The 23,895-nt window shown below is 36.3% G+C and overlaps 1 protein-coding gene across 2 annotated transcripts in view; it reads left to right on the top strand.

The window, feature by feature from the left end:
- Positions 1–23,895, top strand: part of PRKD1 (protein kinase D1) — a 124,419-nt gene that overhangs the window by 72,119 nt on the left and 28,405 nt on the right. Inside the window, exons 3-7 of one of the 2 annotated variants that reach the window (XM_064658524.1) lie at positions 6,299–6,430; positions 7,137–7,297; positions 10,087–10,110; positions 20,324–20,534; positions 22,182–22,259. In XM_064658524.1, the coding sequence (XP_064514594.1) occupies positions 6,299–6,430; positions 7,137–7,297; positions 10,087–10,110; positions 20,324–20,534; positions 22,182–22,259 (606 nt within the window). The remainder of the gene's footprint in view (positions 1–6,298; positions 6,431–7,136; positions 7,298–10,086; positions 10,111–20,323; positions 20,535–22,181; positions 22,260–23,895) is intronic. The other variant, XM_064658525.1, reaches the window with a different exon arrangement.

Below are 23,895 nucleotides of genomic sequence, written 5' to 3'. Positions count from 1 at the left end.
TGCCTTTCTCATTTACAACGTCTTGTTTTCCTTTACAACTGTGCTGAATGATAGATCTGCTCCTAAGCCCAGAACAAGGAGTAGTAACCATTAACAGCCAAGTCCTTAACAGACTTGATGAAATAGTCTTGTCAAAACCGTTGTAGTTTTAATGTCTGTTTTTTGGTGATACTAGGAAAGCTTAAATAGATGATGACAAGTTAGCCTGAGAGTTAACAGTAAAACAGTGTCATATTAGAACATAATATTACAAACTTTTCTGCAGAGTAGCAAGTTTTACAGGGTAAATATACATATATATAGGAATATTTGGAGGCCCCCCTTTTTTTAACTGCACAATTTTACATACAGCTAGAAAATTGTCTTCACCCCATCAGTGCTTTGTCAAAGCAAAAGGATAGCCTGATTACAGAAGCTTTTTTTGTTAATAAGAAAGGTCTCCATTTAATTTGGAAAAAAAAAATCTTTCATCAACAGGGCTTTTATTTTTTCAGTGAATAACACAGGAATATTCTTGAAGTTAAAACTTTAAATGTTAGTGGCTACATGAAAGGCTTTCTAGACATATAATTTTAAAAACTTACAACTTGCAAGATGATGGAAGAAGTTTAAAAGAAGGACCTAATTCATAAAGGACTGCTTCTGGAATTGCATGCTCTGAAAATTTAAGCTGTGCTACTTCTAGCCACAGAAAGTCAACTGCGCTGAACTGGTGGCAGAACGAGAAATATGAATTATGCATGTTTATACAGATAGAAGATTTGTGTAACTTGCTAGCTAACATATTTCCAGATCAAGGCCTGATGACACACTAGTTTCAGTGAGTAGTGATCTGAAATAACATCATTTCATGAGAAGAGGAAGCAGAATGCTCTCTCTGTTGAGCCTGATGAGAACATGTAAATCTGAAGCCTGGAAAATCACTGTTTTTACCTTAAAAATTAAAACCCAAAACACTTCCAAGCCTTTCAATAGAGTGGAACATTACCAAAACAGTTTCAAAAGAAGGAGAAAGAGTGATGTTTTGTATTCTTCATATTGCTGTATTCTGCAGTACTTGCCAGATTTAAAGCTTATTTAAAGTAAAATGGATTTCACCTCCCTGCCTTTTACTTTTGAATATTTATCATGTCAGTATAAAATTATATGGATTTTTAAATATATCGTTATGTAAAATGATATTATAAGTTGCAGTTGTTCAGTCAGAAGGGTTGAAATGTAGAAAAAGAATGGGATTTGTCACTGCTTATTGGTATCTCTTTTTGAGAATTCCTAGAACTTGCCTCAGTTACTTTTTCAACCAAGAGGTTGGTGTTCCTTGTCTACTAGTTTAAGTTCAGTTCCTTGCTGACCACTTGTATGGGTGGAGCCTAAGAATATTTGCCTGTGGAGTAAGTAATTTAGTAATCATTTGTTGGAATGGTGGTCTGCACACCCTTTTATTCCAGCCTCAAAATCCCATACAGATGCAGGATCTAAAAATCCTTTGCTGTTCCCTGAAACCATTTTGTGCCTTTCTGTGATTTTTGGTTTCTAGAGGTTCTGAGCATAACTTTCAGGACCTTTCAGTTCAGGTGGACCCTTTGTTACTGGTTCTTGCTTGCTTACTGTCACAGAAATACAGTTCAGGTCATGGTAAGTGAACAGTTTTGCCAGTCAGCTCATCCCTGCTGTCTTAAGTCTAATACATACTTTGTGTTATAGCAGCTATGGCAGATACAGGAGGGTGAGTTCACCATGAAAACAACAGCCTAACCAGCTGCAGAGCTACTTAAATCCAGCCATAATTCAGCAGAGACGATTTCCTTTTCTGTCAATAATCACAATGTTAATTCAGTAATCAATTAAACAGGCAAAAATTAAGCTTCCTTTGAAAGACAGTTTCTTTGAAAATTTATCATCTCTGTTTTGCAGTGTGTGATGTACAAGAAATTCTAAGGATATTTAAATTGAAAGTAATTTAAATGAAAAAACTAGGTATATAAAACTGCATGTGTGTTTATAATAACTGCCACAACAACTTCAAGTTCCATACTTCAGGAGGGCTCTTTACATTTGACTTCTGCTTCCCTATAACTACATAAATGCTATTACTGCTAAGTTTGGAATTTATTTGAACTAAATATAAACTAAACAAAAGATATAATAAAGTAATTTCTAAATTTTTTTGCCTTGAGACTAAAAACGTTTTTTTTATTACAAGAACATGAGCCATGATAACCCATTAATTAACTTGCAGGGAGACCAGGAGGTTCAGTTACAGCTTTAATGGAAATGATGTAAATTATTTTTTCACCATTTGTGAAAGGGCAGTGGAGGTTGGGAAGAGACCAGTACAACAAAATTGCCGTTGAGAAAATGACACTCAACAACAAAATACGTTCCATCCACTTAACAGCTTCAGATGGAACGGGATTGAGAGCAAAGGAAGAGAGCCAAATGAGTAGATAGATCCCTAAGGCAAAACTACTTGTGTGTTACTGCACTGTTCATACTATTTGAAAAACTACACAGTAAATCGATGTAAAACTCCTCCCCAGTCTTCCAACTTAGCAAGCATCATTTACGCAAAATAGAACTTAAATACATGCATAACTTTAGGGAGTTAGTCAATGAAATTGACATGGACTTACATACATACCTAAATCCATTGCCAGACTGAGATTTAGACTGTTTTTATTGTACATATAACTTTTCTTTTACTAGTGCTTTGATTATTACTTTTATGCTTTTAGAAACAACCTTAGGAAAGTCTATTTTTATAAACAAAAAGTTTGCATCTCTAAAATTTACATATATATATAATCAAAATTCATGGCTATCATGTCTTGAAGGTCTTGCAGTATGGTCTTCCTTGTCTTCTCCCTGGGAGAGAAATGCATGCTCACTGAGTATCTTGTTTTTGTAAGCTTCTTGATTTTATATTTGTATGTGCAAATATAAACTAGAGAGACAGTCACAAGACAAAGAAGTGTACCTTACAGTTTTGTTGGAAGCTGGTAGGGCACAGTGTTTCAGTTTTGGTGCATATTCTTGAGAAAGTTCCTAGATACATAGCTTTTCCATGGTCATTTTGTTATGCAAAGAATCAGAGATGTTAATCACAATATTATTCATAAAGCTGTAGGTAAATATGCCTTGTAAAATTCAAGAGCAAAAGTCCAGAAGAGAAGAGCTGAGGCTCTGAACTCTAGATGGAAAGTCTCAGGTAGACAGGAGATGGGAAGGCTTAGCAATGTGTTTGTAGTGGCCTGAGCTGCTGAGACAGTATGTCTTAGCATGTCATGTGACTGAAGTTTCCAGAATGCTGACGACCATGTCTTCACATGTATGTCATGATTTCGTAGATGAGGCAAGAGGAGATGAAGTGAATTACCAAGGGTCAGTATGATTTTCATGTATAATTTGATCTCATCCAGCTGTTGCAGCTCAGTTGATACCCATATATGGTAGGACCATAGAAGTGTCTGCTGCCTGACTGTGGCAACTTTTCCTCCTGGTGGCTGTGTGCTGTGATAATAGAGGCCCAGAAAAACAAACCCTTCTCAAACACCACAGGCCAGTGATCTACTGGGGAGGTGGTGTCCTAATTCCTGTCTTCAATATGCAATTAAATAGGGAAGTTAATATACCTGTAGTTTGTTCTCTTTATATGTATTTTCATATTTTAAGTAACGTCAAAATATATTTTAAAGTGTGAGTGCTTGATTCTTCCAATATATTCTTTGATTTGATTGGAATTACAGAAAAACATCTGGTGATATGCACAAAAAGGTGGTTCACTCTAAGTCCTAGACAAAGTAAAATCACAAGAGATCTGTTCAGTATCTAAAAATATGTTCTGAAGGGAGGATGTCAAGAGGATGGAGCCAGACTCTTCTCGTGCCAAGTAGCAGGACAAAAGGCAACAGGCAGAAACTGATGCACAGGAAGTTCTGTCTGGATATGAGGAAGAACTTCTTTACTGTGTGGGGTGACTGAGCACTGGAACAGGTTGCCCAGAGAGGCTGTGGGGTCTCCCTCACTTGACATATTCAAGAACTGTCCGGATGCAATCCTGTGCAATGTGCTCTAGGATGACCCTTCTTGAGCAGGGAGGTTGGACCAGATGTCCCACTGTGTTACCTTTCAACCTGACCCCTTCTGTGATTCTGTGATGAGTTGTGTTTTCTAGTAGACCATGGAGACCGTTGTTATTACAGAGTGAGCATTGTCTTGACAGTGAACTTGACCACTGAAGTCTGGAAAAAAATAGAAAAATAACATATTTGAACAAGTATCCTTATGTGTTTGAAAGCCCTTGAGTCTGAAAAATATGCCTGACTGTGAGGGAACACAATTCAGGATGGAACAGTTCCGGGCGTGGAGAGAAGCGTGCAGCGATTGGCAGGACTTTGTCGTGTGGACTTTGCTGTTATGATGTGGTTTCATTGTATTCACACTGCACAGTGCACAGCCTGGACAAGCCCAGGCTTGCCATGAGTTTGCCCCCACTCCTCCCCCTTTTGCCGGTGTCCCTATGCCGGTTTGTCCCTCTGCTTGTTGGTCTCATGCTCCGCCCTATGTTCTGGCCCGTTCTGCTCCCGAGCGGATAAAAAGAGAGTGGGCACGCCTGAATAGGGAACTCTGCTTGCATCCTTCCTCGTGTCCCGTCCCCTCTTCGGACCGTGACACCTGACCTAACATTTTTAAATAAACATAAAACTATTTAATTTAGTTTCAGGGTGTTCTAATATGTTTGACTGTTTTATGAAGTCCTAATTTTATGAATTAAGTAAGCTTTTTTAGTATGGCTTTTTATGAAATAAATCTGGAAGTAAGTGAAATGCTGAATTTAAAAAACTGTTAGGTGATTTGGATTGTTCTAATAAAAATTTAAGAAAGGGGAGATTTGATATTACTGGAGTCATTGGATTGTCCATATTCCATATAGCTATGTTAATAGATCCCAAGACTGGTTAAGACTAGAAGCATATTTTTCTGTGGACAATTCTGGAAAAGTTTTTCCTAAGAGTAGCAGTTCTTTTCAGAGAAGGAACTGAGTGCAGGGCATAGGTCTTTATTGGTACTCTATTCTACTTAGTTAAAAACCTCTTCTTGATCGGTATGCAGATTTTTGGTTCTCTTTTCATTAGTAGACAAGGAACAAGCCAGGATATTTGGATCTTTCAGGAATTCCTTTGAACGAAACATTAAAAAAAAGAGGGTTGTGTTTTTATTGGTTCCTTCTTTCCTTTTTTCTTTCTGTTGCAAGTCAGGAATGTATTTCTGTTGGAAGGCAGAATATTTCTTTGAAGTGGCTACATACCTGGTTCATTCATACTGATACCTATGAACAGTAAGCACACACTTAAATAACCTGTTTAAATGGCAGTCTGAATGAGATTGAATGTTTGTATGTGTGATTAATGTTTAACCACATTTAACAGATATTATTTTTCAGTAGACTATTTGATATATGTTTAACATATTCAATAAGAAAAAGAAAAAATTTCGTTTAAGTGTATTTTTAAAAGTATTGTGGTACTGCTTGTCTCTGTATTAAAAATAGTTCTTAAAACATTGTAGTTGTTTATAGTTTCCACTAGTGCCTTTATCTAGCTCCTCTGACTTTTGCAGCTGTTACACTAGTTGCAGGCTCATGTCACTTTGAGGGGATTTGGTGCTTCAGAAAATGCACAACCATCTTCCAGGCTGCTCTGCAAGGTTTTTTTCTTTATTGATAATTGAGTATATCATTACATGTTTTCTTTTTAAGCTCTAATATGAATTTTTTACTTGAGTGATCAGTTCACCGATACCAACATAGAATGCTGAATCAAATAGACCAAATCATCAGCAGAAATGGCCTATTTTGGATACATTTTCATTTACTTGTCAAAAAAACCTTACAGTATTTCTATACTGGATATGTTTGGTCTATTTTATGTATGTATCTTCAGGTGTAGAGAGTCAAGCCTGTAAAAGAGTATTTTGAAAAATTTCTGACATTTAATTGAACGCTGGAAATTTTGGTAAATGTTTGATATGCTATTATCCTCCTGTTTTTATTGGAAAAATATTCTGCAGGTTTGCAAATGCAGCTTTGTGCTTTTTCCAGTGGTCATTGTAGTATGAAGGTATATCATCAATCTTTTTATCTTCAAAATATAATACAGTGAACAGTACCAAATTCAAGGTTCATCATCATAGTGACCAAAAAGAGTTTTGCTTTGTTCTGTGATGAAGTACTAAATAAATGAAGAATATTAGTTATGTTACTAATTCTGTTAATTTTTGAATGATCTTGCTATTGCAGCTTCTGCTACATTTGAAGACTTTCAAATCCGGCCCCATGCTTTATTTGTTCATTCCTATCGAGCACCAGCCTTTTGTGACCATTGTGGAGAGATGCTGTGGGGGCTGGTGCGCCAGGGACTCAAATGCGAAGGTAAGCTGCAGCGAGATGCAGTTTTTCAGCCTCAAGAAGAGACTTGTCCATTCCGTTTCTATGTGTTGTCTCTGATGCTGCTTTTAAATTGGTTAGAGACAGTAAGACCTATCGAAGTAATTAACTGATTAAAGAACTGATCCTTTTGACTGCTCTGAGGCCTCCTAGATATGGCCCTGTAACCTGAAGTGCAAAAAAAATGGTCTATATGTATTTTTAAGAAAAGGCTGTCTCTTTTTTGCTCTACTTACCTTATGAGTCTCAGCCTTTGTCTCGTTCTGTATCACATTAATTCAGATTATTTAACTGAAATTACTGTCAGTCCATAGGAGGTTGTAATAGTTATGTTTTCTGATTTTGCCACAACTGTTTGACTTCTGATAGACTGTATCCAATGATATACCATTTGCCGTGAAAGACCTCCTTACCTCCCAAATGCTGATCAAGAAATTTCCTGCTTTTGAGACCATAGATTTTGAAAAATCAAAGAAAAAATACTGTTGTAGATGTAACTATTTGGAACTGATAACATTATCTCTCTAAAAATTTGTTAGAATATAGGAGCAGAGTAGAGGAAAAAAGTTTAATCAAAAATAAGGGTAGTATTTTTGAATTCTTGAATGCTTGTTTTTGAAAAAATCCAAAATTATTAGCCTTTTTTACAGTAATAAGCCATAATCAGATGGTTTTAAATTTCTCTTTTCAGGATGTGGTCTAAACTACCATAAGAGATGTGCATTTAAAATCCCTAACAACTGCAGTGGTGTACGGAAAAGACGCCTGTCAAATGTCTCCCTGACAGGACTCAGCACTGTTCGTACAGTTTCTGCAGAACCCTCACCCAGTGTGCCGGATGAAGCCCTTCTGGTATGGGATTCCCTAGCTGTAGAGGCCATGGGTGGAGCTGATAAGAAACAATGATATTTAGTGCTATAGAATCTGGTTTTGCCTGTTATAGGCTACAGAGGAGGGTGGTATGTAGATTATAAAGTGAGAAAAGGCATCTTGACATAAAAGGGTGGTCACCAGCTTAAGGTATGTGGATTTAAGGTATGTGCCACTTCTCATACTCCCAGGAGTCTCCTCCTTTGTCAAGAATTAGGTTATTTTTGAGGTCTGAAACTGCTACCTGTGCTAACATGAGTAGCTATATCTTGGAGAATGTCTTCTCTGGAACTAGAAGTTGAATTTCTTCTGTATTGGACCATTATATCCCTTGTTTTATTATATAGGAGAGGTTTGCCTCATTAGAACACTGTGACCCAGACAGCGCAGTATCAAACTGAGTATCTGTCACAACCAAGGCTATAGTTAATTAGTTGGAGCCTTTGTATTTAGCATGTTTCTGAGTGTGAAGAAGAAAGTAGGAGAAATCTCCATTAGATCCTTAGACAGGTCTTTGTGGTCGATGTATGTGGGGGGGTGTGTGTGTGTGTGTAGATGTATATGTAGATGTATACATGCAGGCACATGTAAGTATATGGTATACTTATATATGCATTAATTTATTAGTTTTCTGTTATGAAATCAACTCATCTGGCAACAAAATGTTGACTGGAGTAAATGACAATATGTATTTTTTATCTTTGTCATGTTTGTTTTTTGTAACACCCATGGTCATAATATACTTGAATAGTTAAGATTTTACAGAATGTGTAAATGAATCCACTTCTAAGTGAAAGTTTTGAAAACCTTAAGGTTTAAAAGAGAGGAAAGGATTTATAAGTACACACAACAATTATCATGTTTTCCTCTCAATTAGAATAATAAACTTATTAAACTTGACATACTAAAAGGACACTATTGCAAATTATGTAGACCTGGTGTTAGATGCAGTACCATCTACGAACCATAATTATGTACTTATGCTACTGATTATCATTAGTCTAAAGCTACTTGGAAATTAAGGTTAACATTATGAATCTGTATTTTTAATTTAAAAGCTGCATAAATGAGTAAGGTGCTTAAGTTCTGCAAACTACAGCAACAAATGTTTACAGATTAATCATAGTTCTCAGCAGGTTGTTTCAGAAATTGCTTAGGCCAAGACAGAAAATTTTTATGTAGGCTGGCCTTAATTCTGATTTTTTTTTCTGAAATTTTGCCTAAAAAATTGTATTCCTATACAGTCTATAAATGTTCACTGCACTGTACAGTTACAACGTAGCAAAAAATTTTCAATTTGCAAACATGTTTAATTATATGGCTGTGTTGTTTGCTGATACATTCTTATATGAAATACTTGTTTGGCAAAGCTGTGTATTGCAAAATGGTTTCAAACATTACGTTGCCAGTGAAGATATACAGTAAGTTTCATCTATACTGCAGGCTATACTTCTCTAAGGACTTGTAATCATTGGTGTACCTCTTTTAATGATTCTGAACATCACACATGTGCACACGTGTGCATGCACAAAGAAAATATATTTACAGTAGGGAAAGGGATGGGCATTAGCCTAGAGAAATCAAATAGCTTTCTGATTTCACTTTTATTTCATGAAATCATGGTATCATTTACCTGATTTTCAGAAATGCTCTCACATATGAGTTCTATATGTTTTTTGTCCTCTTTTGGTTTTTTTGCGTTGAATGTATTTCAATTCCCTCCCCCCCTTCCACTCTTTTTATATGTACATAAGCTTTGTCAGTTCTCCTGTATCAGATCTGTCCTTTGGACACCATTCTTCTGCAGTAATTCTGAGATAAGTTTTATGACAGTTTGTACAGTGGTACCAATCAAAGCCTGCACTTTGGAATTTGTTTCATTTTTTTACAGTCTGTGTGAATATACTGAAAAAACATCGTCCTTGTTCACAAAATTATATCATTATTTATTAATATTGATGTGTCACTTGAATCGCTGCTAACAAAATACAAGCTCTATTTAGGAGCATTGAATTCAATGAGATATCTGTCAATTCTTTAAATAGGACTAAAATAAATGTATTTTCACCCCTAATTACCATGTGGAATCAGAGTAGTGGAGAGAGAAGAAATTCCTGAAGATCTTTGATAGATGAAATTATTAAACTCAGGAGGTTTTTTTTGGTTGTTGATGTCGTGTGCACCTAAAAGGAACCAACTTTAGGTCACAATGTTGAATTAAGCATGTAAGTCTGTCCTCTGGAAAAATGACACTTATAAAGTGAATAAGTTATGCCATATCATATGAAACTGTGTCATTTGAAAAATCTTTGAGACAGGATAATGCGGAATCATGCAAAATATACTTGTACTTTTATTAGCCCTGCATCGGGAACCATCACACACAGAAACAGTTTCAGTTTGGATATAAGTGTTTTCATTAGCCAATAAAGTATTTCATTGGAGCTGAAAATTGAATGGGGACTGTATTTGAGTACAGCTTTAAAAATCTGAAATTTGGACAATATCTATTTCTGATTCTTAACTTAGTAGTGTGAAACGCATCAACAGAAATGCTAAAAATGAAGTAGAACTAGGAGGATACAATGCAACCCAGAATTTTGCATGTCATAGCTCAAATGCAATTCTTCTGCATTCTATTCTGTAACAAAGAATGAGAGTATAATATGATCCCACATTCACGCTTGCTTCTAAAGTAACGTTGTTTTCTGTCTTTTTCTCCCTCTTATTTCTTTGTTCTGCTTTTTCTTCTTTCCAACTTCCTGTCTCAGTCTCCTGTCAGCCCTGGCTATGAGGTATGTACTGAATTTACTCCCTATCATACTATCAGCAGCATTCTCTTTTAGGATTATCAGTATGAATGTGGAAAAATGCAGGAATTAAATCAGAATAGTAAAGTTCAGATTCCAAAGTGAGGATCATAATTCTACTAAACAGTAAAATTAACAACATTTAAATATTTCAAAACAGAAGTGACTTCTTCATTTCTTAGGCATGACGGAGGTCATTGGTTAGATTGAAGCTCTATTTTATACTGGTAGTAACACATGGGAAGAAAATTTGAACTTGACTTTTGAACTTGACTTGGGAATTTGCTGCAGTAATGTAGAAAATAAAGATTTTATTTTTAAGCTGAACAAACCTGATCTTCAAGTGCTCACCAGTACTAAACTTCTAATACCATACTACTATTGTGGTAGCTCTTTTTTTCAGGCTACGGTTGCACTTAAAAAAACCCAAACAGTCTGGCATTCTGTATTTCTGTGGAAATAAACATGAACAGTCTACAAATAAGTTACAGCTCTATACAAAAAGAGTACCAAGTCTAAATGAGAAAACAATGCTATTTTTTTTTAGTGGATACTTCATGTCAAAGGTTGTTCTCTTTGATTTTCAGTATGGATTTTCTAAAGCAGATTGATTTGTCTTTAATGTTTCAAGTTTTTAAAACTAAGAAATGTTGGCATCTTTCCCTTGCAGCATGTGTTTGAAGTGCAGCTGGAAAAGAACAGGCTTTGCAAATGTTTTCCGTTTTGGAAATACTACATAGTTAAACTGAGGAATACTTTGTTATGCTGAAGTGAAGTTTTTCATGGCCAAACATCTATCTCTTTGAAACAAATAACTTTATTTCATGGAATCATAGAATGGTTTGGGTTGGAAGGGACCTTAAAGATTGTGTTGTTCCAACTGACCTACCATGATCAGGACCACCTTCCAATAGACCAGTTGCTCAAAGCCCCATTGAAAACTTCCAGGGATGAGGTTTTTATGTCCTAAAACACATACATTGTTATTGTAGTATGCCCCAGAATTCCAGTTCCACAGGATACCCATAAACAATACAAACAGGTAGATATAAAACAGGGGTTTTGTAATGTCTATGATAATTTTGTTCTGAGTATGTGCTGTCTGAAAAGTGATGAATCTACCAATCTCTCTGATGGTGGATTACCCTAAATTAGCAGCAACTAAAGGCAGTAATGAAAAAAAAAGCAAAAAAGGTATTTGGAGGAAAAACAAAATTGTGTTTCTTTTGTCAAAAGAAAATATGTTAACCATCTATGTTTTTACTTCAAAATACATTTATGTAACACAATAGAATTTTATTTCTATTTTTTTAAAATATGTCTCCATTATTTTGGTAAGGTTTTTTTGTTCTTTTAAAAGCAATGAATGTTGATATATTAAGGTCATTTTATGGACACATCAGAAGTGATTTCTCAGAAAAAGTCTAGCTGAGCTTTGCATTTAAAATAGGAATGGGGTTTAGGTAAGTGGAATGTTACGTATTATCTTTGCTTTTTGATGAAGAATCAAGAATTATAATTATTATTTGCTAAATAATTTAAAATGTAAATAGTTTTAGTTAAAAGGAGTATTTATGTATCACTGACAATACAAAACACCAGGTTTCTTGCCTCTGTAGATTGGTTATAAGCAGAGCTGGCTTGAGGCTTTTTAGCTACATATAGAAGAGTCATTCTGCAGAACTAGCACAGTAGACTCTAGGAGGGAATTGTCTTGAGTTGTAGGTGGCTATTTTCTCTTTCTTCCCTTGCACCTAGCACTTAATGCAGATGCCCCTTTCTCTTACCCCACTGAAATAAGGAGTCGTTTCCAGTGACTCAGAACTACCCACTCTAAGAAGCCTTTTCTTCCCACGCTCCAACAGAAGACAGTGTCTCCTTTTCCCAGTGCCGGTCCCTATAGAGCCTTGTATGCCTCCCCAGATCACTGAACTGGAAAAAAAGGGCCCTTGAGGGAAGGGTTAAAGAAGTGCTGGGGTGCTGCAGCTGAGAGCATCTTCATGCCTTAAACCACTTGTAAATAGTTAAAGTCTGTTTCTGATGGCTAAAGTAGAGTTCATTAGACCGAAGATCCTCAGAGGCAAAATTATATTTTCTCTTGAAGGCACTCGAGTTAACTATGAATTAATATCACTCATAGTTATGTTTTATTCTGTCACCCTCAAGTTATTCTCCCATGCTCCAGTGATGTACATTGCACAGTCCTCTCTGCCTTAATGAGAACTTGTTTTCAGCGTATTCGTATATTTAATAAAAACTCATATGCTGTTTTGGGTAGTGCTCCTGGAATTTGCTCCAAAATCTAGATTTCATTTAAAAATAATAGAAGGTAAAATAGAGGCTGTGAGGAAACCAATCCTAAGTAACGTTCACATAGATTTAGTGCCAGATCCACCAGGTGAATCTTGGGTCATGCACTGAACAGAATTGAGAATCAAGAACTCAGTGAATCGGACACTGAAAGTTAAATATTGAAATAGGAATTTAAATTAATTCCAAAGTATTTTATGCTTTTTTTTTTAGTTTTCTTGCTTTTCTACAATTGTTTAAAATATTGAAACTTACTGAAAATCAAAACCAGGTCAGCAAAACATATTTAAAATGTAGTTCCCTTTTTTCCTGAAGCATTGCATGTCTATGATATTCAGAGTTCAACTGAACCCTGAATTAAATGACTTCAGGATACAGAAAGTAAATTTGGAATGGCTTACTAAATTTAGGCTTTGCCATAAAATAACAGTAGTCCTGGTACTGTCTGCCATGCACTAAATGCTGTAGGACTGAATTTCTTGTGACTAATTCAAACTACATTGGCACTTTTCTGATCTAATTTGCACCAGTATTATTGTTTCAGAGGTTCAGTACAACTAGATAAGATATAAAACATGATCAAGCCAATAATTTCAAGTTACAAGATGTATATTTAGAAAAGCATTAAAAATTGCATCAATAATGCACCTAATATTTTTTAAATATCTAGGAAGATAGGTAGAAGAGAAAATGGTAAACCACTTAAGATGTACATATTCTGCAATTTCATATGTGCTGTGTCTACTGATATTTTTGAATACTACTTGTTAGTGATCCCATGGAGAGGTTTTATGGGTATTTCACTCTTCAGCTTAGAAGAAGAGAGGATTTTTGTCCTCAGGTAGTTGCCACTTGTTCTTAAATCACCTATTTTGTTTTTGGGAAAGACATACAGTAATAATAGTTGTCAGTTTATGATCCTTCATCTAAGTCATGATGGCTTAAACTGGGGACTTGTAGATGCTCTGAGACTATAACAATAGGAATTCTTTAGGAGTGTGTAGTACATCCAAGGAAACATACACTCAGAGATAAGTTCTTGTAATTTCTATGTGCTAGTGAAAGGGTTTGCACATACTGAACGTACCAAAAACAGGCAAACACTGCAGCACACACTTTACTTCCCTATAGTATCTCTGAGACATCATTCATGTTTGTTCCGGGTCTTGTGAATTGGTTCAAGATCACTAAATTGGTACAAGATCACACTATTTGTGTTTTGAGGAATAGTGGCAATCAATGCAGCTTTTTTATCTCCATTATTATCACCCGGACGTGTTCAGTGGTGCTTTCCTTTCTAATATATAATCTTGTTTTTCTGGATTGGAAACAGCTATTAGAGGACACAACTGCCCCCAGACTTACTGCCCCCAGACTTACTGCCCCCAGACTTACTTTTTAGACAAGCCTCACCAAGCAGATTTGTCTAGACCTCCTCTGTCCAACGCCAGAACTTTCCAAACCAGTGTCTTTGGCTAAGCCCAAAGACCTGCTGATTATCCCTAAATTGGTAAGGATGGTATGTAAACAGTGTCAGCTGGGATGCATTTATACAGACATTGGGGCAGGGGGGGAGGAGGGGGAGGAAAGAGGATGGAGGAGGAGGAAAAAGGCAATATTTGCATATGATAGGATGACACAGAATTGTGCAAAGATTGCCTGAAGGGTGTTGTATTGAATCATTGTATTGTCTCATTTGGCTGTGGTACAAAGGTATACCTTTGTATCATCATGTGTATAATTTTTTCCCTTTCTTATTAACTCTATGCAATTAGGCACAATCAAGCTGCTGAGTCTGGCTTCTGCTGTGGGCATTCTAATAGTGCGAGATACTTACATGAAAATAATTTTATAATTACATATATACATGTATGTAATATATATATTTACAATATACTTAAAATTATGAAGTACATGATAGAAGATCAAACTAAACCTTACAGTTTTGAAAAAAATTGTGTCTCTAAGATGCTGGAAAAAAGCTTTGTGCTATGCGAGTCCTACTATGCCTGCTGGTACTAGCAAATCCTTTGTCGAGAAAGGGCTTTTGTTTTGGGAGTTCCTGATTTTGGCAAGTCAGCATAGTTACACAGTGACTGCTGCAACCGAGTAATCTTCTCTTGCTACTTTCCAAAATAAGGCAGGTTACAGACAGAGCATTCAAACCACTGTCTGCTGGTATAGATGTCTGAGTGGAAGTGCAGCGTACATAATAATTTCCATCTGTGGATAGTTTAATATTAACAGCTTCTACTGAAGGCAGTTCTTTCATGTGTTTACATATGTGAAAGTGAAATGTTTTTCAGACCATAGCTATCTAACTGTGGTGCTTGTCAGATTAAATCATACACTTGACTTAAAGAGAAGAGGAGTGCAAGAAGCCTCTAAAGACAACACAGTTGATTGCAGTCTAAGTGTGGTATTTCAGTATATTTAACTGAAGATTTGTTTCCTTGAATTCACTTAATTACAGTCACATAGTTTAATTTGTCAAAGAAAGTCAACATTTGCATTGCATTAAAAACATAGAGTTCCTGTGGTAACATAGATATCTAGCACCTCATTTGCCAGTAGCTTCCTGTGAAGAAATTATGTATGAACATATTAAGGCTTTATCCTCTGCCTTTAATATAGGAAGGAAATGCATGTTTCAACAAGTCTGCTTCAACACTGAAAATGAAACTTCATGCAAACAGTTATTGCTGTTTGTTTTTTTGTTTTTTTTTTTAATATATGTCACTTTTCTCAGTCATTCAAGTAAATAAAACCCCTAGCTGATGATAACTTGTTCTTTTGTTAAGGCAAATATTTTAAAGTTGTAGGAATACCTGTGTTCTTTCTGATTGAATATCTCAATGTAAAATGCAAGAATAATGTTGCAATAGTTTTTAGATACTGAGCCTGTAAAAGGTTAGCACTTCTTTGTGAACAGTTTTGAAAAATGATATATTTAGGGGAGTATAGGTTGTGTAGCCTGTTCTCTTCTGAGTGAAGGTTACTGACTTAAATGTGTTTCTGCAAGCGTGATTGTCAAAATGGAAGTAGTTGCTTTCTGACTCTTGTAGAACATGAAGCTTTTTGGTAAAGTTTTGTCAGAATCCCTGGGACATTTTTAGTGGGACTGTCAATATCTTTTAAAATAAGTCGGCAAACAGCAGTCTCTTTTATGTTTTAGACTAGCCCATGCAGCTGAATTGCAGAGTCGGTCCTTGTCTTTGTTCCCAAGAGGCCAACTCTGTGTCCAAGCAGTCATCTTTTATTGCTTCCCCCTAGTCCGTTCAGCATCTGCATTAAGTTTCTTTGATTTCTGTGCCTGGGAGGAACAGATGTGATTCTAGAAGACAGTCAGACTCATCCAGGTAATAAGAACAGGTGAATCCATTTGAGGGGAATCGGTATTTATTTCAGTTTCTTAATTGTGTTTTGCAATGAATTTGGACAAGGTAGAAAAGGTCTGCTCAGCTATTTTTGCCCTTGGGAGACTGTCTTCTTCCTGCCATGACAGGGTTCTGTACAATGATTTTATGCTTCTGGCTAATGTGGTCAAATTGTTGTGTCCTCTAATAGCTTTCAACAAAGCTCACAGAACTCACATGGGTAGCTTCAGTATATTCAAAAAATTCAAAGAGATTGAACAAGAAGGAGGGGCAAGGCATCAGCTAAATAAGAGTCATGAGGAGTGCCCTATGTGTGGAAAAAGCTCGGCACCTTTTCCTTCTTGCAATTAAAAAAACAAAACTTTTTCTTTTCAAAATAAGTGTCAGCAAACTGGATTCTATTAGATATTCTCGCATAATTTAATTGAAGTATCTGGATGTGATCAGTGTCCTTGGCTTGATTGGACAGTTAAGTATCTGCACATGTTTCTTGCTGTTTGTTGTCACTTGGAAAATCATACTCTGAGCTACTAAAGTATAGATTACCTTGCTGGGATGATTGTTCTAAAGGACTATTTAGTATTTGGAGCCATGCAGGCTGTTAGTTTCCATGGTGTAATCTGGTTAAGCAATCATTTCCTGGGAACTTTCCAGACTTGCTGAGTCAGTAGTCTGGCTGACTACCAGGAAAAACTCATCTTTCTAACAAACCAGGCACACCAGCTGAAGAGGAAGGTGCTTTTTGGAAGAGATTCTTGCTTTTGCAGTGAAAATAAGATAGTTCCTGATTTTCTTTGCTTTCAGGGACTTTAAATTGTGGCATCTGTCTGATGCTGGGAGTGATGGAAGTTAGAGTTGAGGGATATTGACAGGAGTTTTGGAGGATATGAGAGGAGAAGCTCATCTGACAAGGGGAGAGGTATGCCTCCTAATCAGCCAGTAGTCAGAGGGATGTGGAAGATGCTCAAACTGCTGCCACCATGAGTTCTCTGTCACCAGCCTTCCTTTCCCTGCTACCTCTGAGCAGGAGCAGAGGGGCACATTGTCTCCGGCTGGAAGGGGTAGGGAGTGGAGTCAGTTTTATCAGGCCTGGGCATGCAGGAGTGAGACCAGATCCATGAATGCTGCTTCTCCTAGCATGGAAGAAGGTGAAATTTAGCTTTACCTCTTGACCTGAAGGCACTGTAAATTAAGAATTGCTGGTGTGTTACATGCTGTGCTATACTGCTGGCGTGTGGCAGCCCAGCACTTGCAGAATGCCAAAGAAAAACTGAAATACTTTCTTCTGTAAATTGGACTGGAAATAGAAAAAGCCGACAGATACTGCCTATAAAGAATTTATTGGAATGAGTTTAGGCCTACCAGTGAAGGTGGTGAAATTGTTCTGTTTATTTGTTATTGAGCTTGTTATTGTTAACATAAATATAAGCAGCAGTTTGAATATTAAAGTTGTGTTAAAACGTTAAAGTGGGAACCAGTCTTAAAGACTGACATCCTACAGTAGGTCTTCTAGTGTTTTATCTTTTGTTTATTATCCATTACTGCTTGAGCTCTAAAGAACACTTATAAATTACTAGCCAAAACTTAGTTAATTGCCTGTTCTCTAGCATGACTCAGCAGCCATGTGAAATGAGACTTGAAGTAAATATTTCAGAAATTAAAACTGTGTATTGACCAATATAAATTAAAAATAATTATTAACAGGACAAAAGCTTTATCAATGGTAATTCAATATTTGATCAGGGTTGGTGGTATGATGAATTTTCAGAGTTATCTCAGAAAGGGTCAACTCCATGTAGAGCATCTAGAATTCACTTTTTGTCCAACCTGATGTTTTCGCAGAAGCATATACTAGCACATTAAAACCGAAAAACTTGCCATCAAACTGAAAAAGCAAAAAGTATAGCAGATTTGTCTCACACTTATACTGTACCACATCTGAGATTTGATCAGACATCTAGGTCAGAACCAAAGCTGTAGTGAAGACTATCTCCCTCTGTTAATCATATAACTGCCCAAGATTAGTCTTAGTACATTTCAGCAACCCTAGCAAGTTTCTAAAACCTGCAAGGCATTTGGTGAGGAAAATTGGGCCAAACCAACCTTCTAAAATTCTTTAAGCACAAAGTCACCTAGATATTAAGTATTTTGGACTTTGCTTTTAGCTGTATTAAGTTGCCAAAATAATTTTTGATTTATCAATAATTTGGAAAATGAAGGCAAAGATTAATCATAGAAAATAGATTTAATTTAGATTATGTTTTAGGATTCTAAGAGAGATCATAGCATTAGGAGATACTTGGATCACTTGTACTGCAGACAAAAGTAAGATTGTCAAGAATGCTAAACTGAAATATTATTTTGTTACAGTGACATAATGAAAGCTAGCAATTGAACTCTTTCCCTTAGAAATACTTACTCTTTTTCAGTTAAAATACGTTTTAAGAGACTAGTGTCATTACATTTGAAAGTCCACCAATGTCCACATTCAAGAGGAAGATAGCGAACTGTGACTAATGCCTTGCAGGTAGTGATTAGAATTAAGGCAAACCATTAAAGAATTGTTTTATTCAAAAGGAAAATACTTTCATTAAAATGTAGTATGCCACATGTAAAACTTCTTGTTGTGAGCACTGAAGAGCAGACAGACAAGATATCTGACCATAGGGTAAGGTTGAGACTGTAGATTGTAAGCCACTGAACTAAGACTATGATGTAGTTATCAGTCTGGCCAAAGCTGTTCCTGTTCTACACAAGCGTAAGACTGAGAGGACCACATTGCTATTTCTTGCTCCACTTGTGAGTTTTGCCCTGTCCACAAATACTAAGGGGTATAATTTCCAGGTGGCTTACAGTAGTTGAGCAGTGCTGTTTGTGCAGTATATATGTGGCTAATTCTTCTGTCCTGATGGTCTTTTGTCCTTCCTTTTACAGTCCTGTTCATATTGATTTCATAAGACTTAATACAATCTGTGGTGGAAATATTAGGCAAACTTTATTGCTAGCTAACAAATATTGAATAAATTTAATCTTAAATTGAGACTAGTTTTTTGTTTATGTTTTTTTATATGCATAAGTGCTTTGCAGAGCGAAGATCTGAACTTCAGGAAGTAAACACATAATATCAGAGTATGTACTCATACTTTTTCCACTATTATTTGTGATAAAGAAAAGGCAGATGCTTTCTTATAGTTGTTTCAATCTAGTTTCTTTTTGGTGACCATATGTACCTGTCTCATATAATGTATTTTACATATTTTTATTTGGTTTGAAAGGATTGCATTTTTACAATGCATCTATATGCTTCTTTGGAGAGACAGTTCTACAGTATAAGCAAAAGAATTTATCTTCATAGCAAGAAATCTATCTGAACTTTTTTTTTTGTCCCCATGGCACATACACTATGAAGGCAAAGGCTGGAACTCCTTAGATTCTTCTGTCATCAAAATGACTTGTAAATTCGTCTTTACTCCAAGATTCTCAGAAGCATACAAAAATGTATTTCTATATTTGGTTGACCAGAGAATAGTAACCAATCAACCTTCTCAGTTGTAACATTATTTGTTTGAAACTAAACAGTTTTTCATGTTAGGTCTGTCTTAAGTTTCAGCTGCTATAGTTTTTGAACAGTGCAGGCTCATCGTGAATGACTTGTTTTCTAGCCTTCAGTTATCAGATTATTTGCAGATGATGGTCAGAAGATGTCGAGTTTTAAATGATCAAGCTGCATCTTGTCACTTTTTTCCTCCTTTTCATGTTAATTGTTGGTGTAGTTTGGTTGTTTCTCAAGGGCAAGTATTAGGAGAAAGCAGTTTTCTGGATGAGTTGTTTTCTGGGGTAATTACCATTTGTACATCTAAATGAACTTAGTAGAGAAAATAAGGTAACTCTTTTCTTCCAGGAATACTTCTTTGGATTCCATACCTTACTGAGTGTCTCACTTCATACATATTTATATATATATGCATTTAAATACCTATTGTGATCAATTGTGCATTATCTAAATGTGGCAAGGTTAGTGATAGCAAATATTATAAATAAAGGGGAAAGAAAATATTAATTTTTTTCTATAAAAAACCTGCATACACATAGAATAAGGTAATAATTTTCTTAATGTTTATACAAAAAATACAGCCTTTCAAAGTTGCATTTGATGTATAACAGAAAATAAGAGAGGTAAAAATGGCTTGTGTTTTTATCAGATTACAAAATGCTTTTCTGAGAAATTTTTGTTGAGTATTTTCATTTTGATTAAAAAACATTTATTCTTTGAATAAAAACCTCTTTCAGTCACAATGTGAAATGAATGATAGTAGTTGGCAAAGCTTTTGTTCAGTACCATTCAAATTTTTCAGAAGGAGTCTGAGAGGGGTGTGATGCATGTTGTATTAGTGCTTAAAGGCACTTCCATGACTTCTTACAACATAAGACTTAGCGTTCCTGAAGTGACTGACTATATGAATATGATATTCTTTTAAAAATGAATACAATTATTTTTATGTATTTCACAGCAAAAGACACCATCAGAATCATTCACTGGGCGAGAGAAGAGGTCAAATTCACAGTCTTACATTGGACGACCTATTCAGCTAGACAAGATTTTACTGTCTAAGGTTAAAGTGCCTCACACTTTTGTCATCCACTCTTACACACGTCCAACGGTTTGCCAGTACTGCAAGAAGCTTCTCAAAGGGCTTTTTAGACAGGGTTTACAGTGCAAAGGTAAGTAAATGTCCTTTAGGAACATAAAATCTAATCATAATGAAATTACTAAATTAGTGTTTGAGTAGTTACTATGTAGGGTTATTCATGATTTCCTCACTAAACTATCCTGGTGTAGGCACATGTACAATTACATTGGGTAAGCTGGAGTCAAAATTACAGTTGTTGGTATTCTGCAGGAGCTGGCTGCATGGCTGTTCATTCTTACCCTTTGGTGTATCTGCAGTAGCTTACATTTTTCATTCAGGTGTAGATTATCTTGTATTTGCCTCTAGGTCAGCCTGTGCTAACAGCTTAGTAGTTAACACAAAGGACTGTGTTCTTATCTTCATTGTTTTCAATCTAAAAAGTCTTATGTGTGAAGTGAAGCATATGCTAGAGTCCCAGCAGTCCAAGGTTTTGGGGAAGTTGTAATGGAAATAAAATAAGATTGGCTGTATGAGAATTTAAACTCACATTTTTTTCAGTGTGACTAATGTGCTCTGAAGTCTCCATGCTGTTGTACCTTAGTAGGTGCTGAACTGAGTCAGACCCTTTGGACTGTAGCCTAGATTGCTGGCTCACCTTAGCCAGCTAGAGTGCCTGTAAATACAAAGTATTGTTCATGCTATGGTGTTAGATAATGTTGGCTATTAGATCCTTAAAATCGCCTTTCTTTCAATAAAATAAATAATAATTATCATAAAATTAATCAGTATACTTAGTGTTGCTTCTTTGAACCCTGCGGAAATTCAAAGCTGCATTCATTTAATTTAAGGTGTGATTCTGATTCAATTTAACTAAAGCAAAATCTCTATAAGGGCATCACCTGTTTCAGTTACTTTTGAATCCTGGTGACCTAAGCAAATATTAACTTGATTTAAAAAAAAAAACAAACCTGTAGTTTGGCACTACTGTACCTTGGTTGTTTTTTGGATCAGTCTTAAATAATTACAAGTATATAGACAACCTGTTTTTTCCTTCCTGAGTCTTTTCCAGGTGTGTTAGTAAGTTACAGCTCTTAGTTTAAGTTAAATGTGTTCATAAGCCAAAAGAAAACAGTTAACACGACATCTAATGAAGTGCTACTTACACATATGAAAGAAGAAGAGTGAAATAGAAATATCTGGAAAACAGGGAAGGGATTGAAGGAACCCTCAGTTGCAAGCTGTCTAGAAGTTGCTTTGAGATGTAAAGAACAAATATTTTCTCACTTAAAATTGTTGGCTGGGGTTCTCCTGTTTCAATTTTCAGTCACCAGTGTTTGATATGTAGTCAGTCTCATAAGCTGCAGCAGATACACTGCTGCCCAATCTGCTTCTTTCACTGGAAAAGCAGCTCTGGCTTTGTAGCCAAGCACTTGGGTCTCCCCATCACTCCCCTAGATGTGTTGAGCACATGCTTTGGCTGCAGTAGTGCCTCCACCCAGCTATCCTTGGAAATGCTTCCCCCCCCACCCCCCTCCCCCCGAGGGAAACATGCTTCTAGAATCTTCATCCTGTCCATTCCACTGACAGGCAGTGTGCAGCTAGGCTACTGCACTCTCTCTGGAGATGTAACTTGTATTAATGACATTATAGGGCTTGCCATCTCCAGGCTGGATAGCAGGAAAGAATATAATTGTGTCACAGAAAAATAATCTTACTGTGTCCATTGTTTACTTAACAGACTGTAGGTTCAACTGTCACAAACGCTGTGCTCCTAAAGTGCCAAATAACTGCCTGGGGGAAGTTGCCATTAATGGGGGTAAGTTGTCTTAACAGTTGTTCCTGTCATTGTTTAAACCATCAGCTAAATAAAAGAGAAATGTAAAACTGTGACCTGCCACAAAGGCAATGTCAGCAGCAAAAAACTGGGTTGAATGCAGATAGCCTGTTCAATGCAGAATGCCAGAGGAAAGCCAAAAGCCACACATGTGAGAAGTTGGCATTTACCTGTCAGATACAAGCACAAAATTGCCTTTTAATCTAAGGAGGGGGGAAAAAAGTGGTTAAGGATAATCTTCCTGAGAAGGAAAAGCATACCTAGAAGAACTGGGAATGCCCTCCAGGAAAAAATTCCACCTCTCACTGTTGGCATAAAACTAATCATATCTGTTGCCAGAAATAAAGGCTTGACTATCTGCTGATTTTCCCATGCATGTGCTGTTGGTTTGGTGTTAAGTATAGGGGTGTATGGGTAGGCTCGACAGACGGTACTGGAGAAAAAAAAGGGTGGTTGTAGATGAGTTGTTGATTGCCTTGAAAATGTCACTTTTCTATGTGATAAGGGAAGGAGAAGTGTGGTGAAGTGTTCAGTTTCTAATGCATATTACTGTGTTAAGTTGTCAGCCTAAACTGCTTCTGAGATTAATAAGGTATTACCTTATGAGGCAAGTGATCTACTTTATTGAAGACATACCAAGAACTTCCAAAATTAGGAATGTTAATTAATATTTTTCATAGTATTTTTCATAGTAGTGTGACTGTATCACTACAAAGCTTTTATGTTTGATGGCAACATTGCTACAGATACTGAGTATCCCACTTGAAATGTGATAAGGTGCATGATTTTCTGGAAAGTTGATGTCCTCCTACTGCATGTCCTCTCTGATGCACCTCGCACTGGACTCTTGGAGTCACTATTATTTTTTATTTTTTTAAATCTTTCACCATTATACCTCATTTAAACATTAACCATCCCACAACACAACTATTTCTTCAGGAGTGCAAGTAATGAGGCTTATGGAAGTTTGTGGCTTGATTTTCAAATCCAAGAACTAAATATGCTAAAAAAATTATGTTAATTCCATTGATAACAGTGTAGAGTTTCCCTGAGATTTGCGGTCAGAGAAAGTAACAAAGTCTGCTTATAAATGATAATTTTCTCCTGCATAAATGCAGTTTTAGAGAGGAATGGTTGATCTAAAGTGCTATGAGAAGACAGAAAGGAAGGTAAACTTTATTTCTGCACAGCTGGACTAAATGAACAAAATTTTCATTTGTTTCTGAATTACTCCTCCAAGTTCCCTCCTTCCACCTGAGGCAGCTGTATTTCATGCCTCCAACACACCCTCTCTGCCCTCTTCCCACCTTTGCTTCACAAACAACACACTCCTTTTGTTTGGACTTAACCTCCTACACATGAACCTGATGCTGGGCTGATGAGAAGTGATAGTTTGAGGAAAGCTTGTGCACAGTCACTTGGGGTGAGAACATGTACTTTAGGCTTACTCCAAGTATACTCCTTGAAGCTCTCATTTATAGAATTTGGCTTTTAGACACCAGATAATATCCATAGTATGTATCTACAGGATTGTGTGTCCTAAATGACTGATACAGGGTTCTGGGGATTATCAAAGGCAGTTTCATCCTGTATCACATTTCTATTTTCACAGTAATTT

This window comes from Pseudopipra pipra, chromosome 6, assembly GCF_036250125.1.
Source record: "Pseudopipra pipra isolate bDixPip1 chromosome 6, bDixPip1.hap1, whole genome shotgun sequence".
Classification (NCBI taxonomy): Eukaryota; Metazoa; Chordata; class Aves; order Passeriformes; family Pipridae; genus Pseudopipra; species Pseudopipra pipra.
Note: the sequence above shows the minus strand (reverse complement) of the source record. Positions and strands in the feature narration are given on the sequence as shown.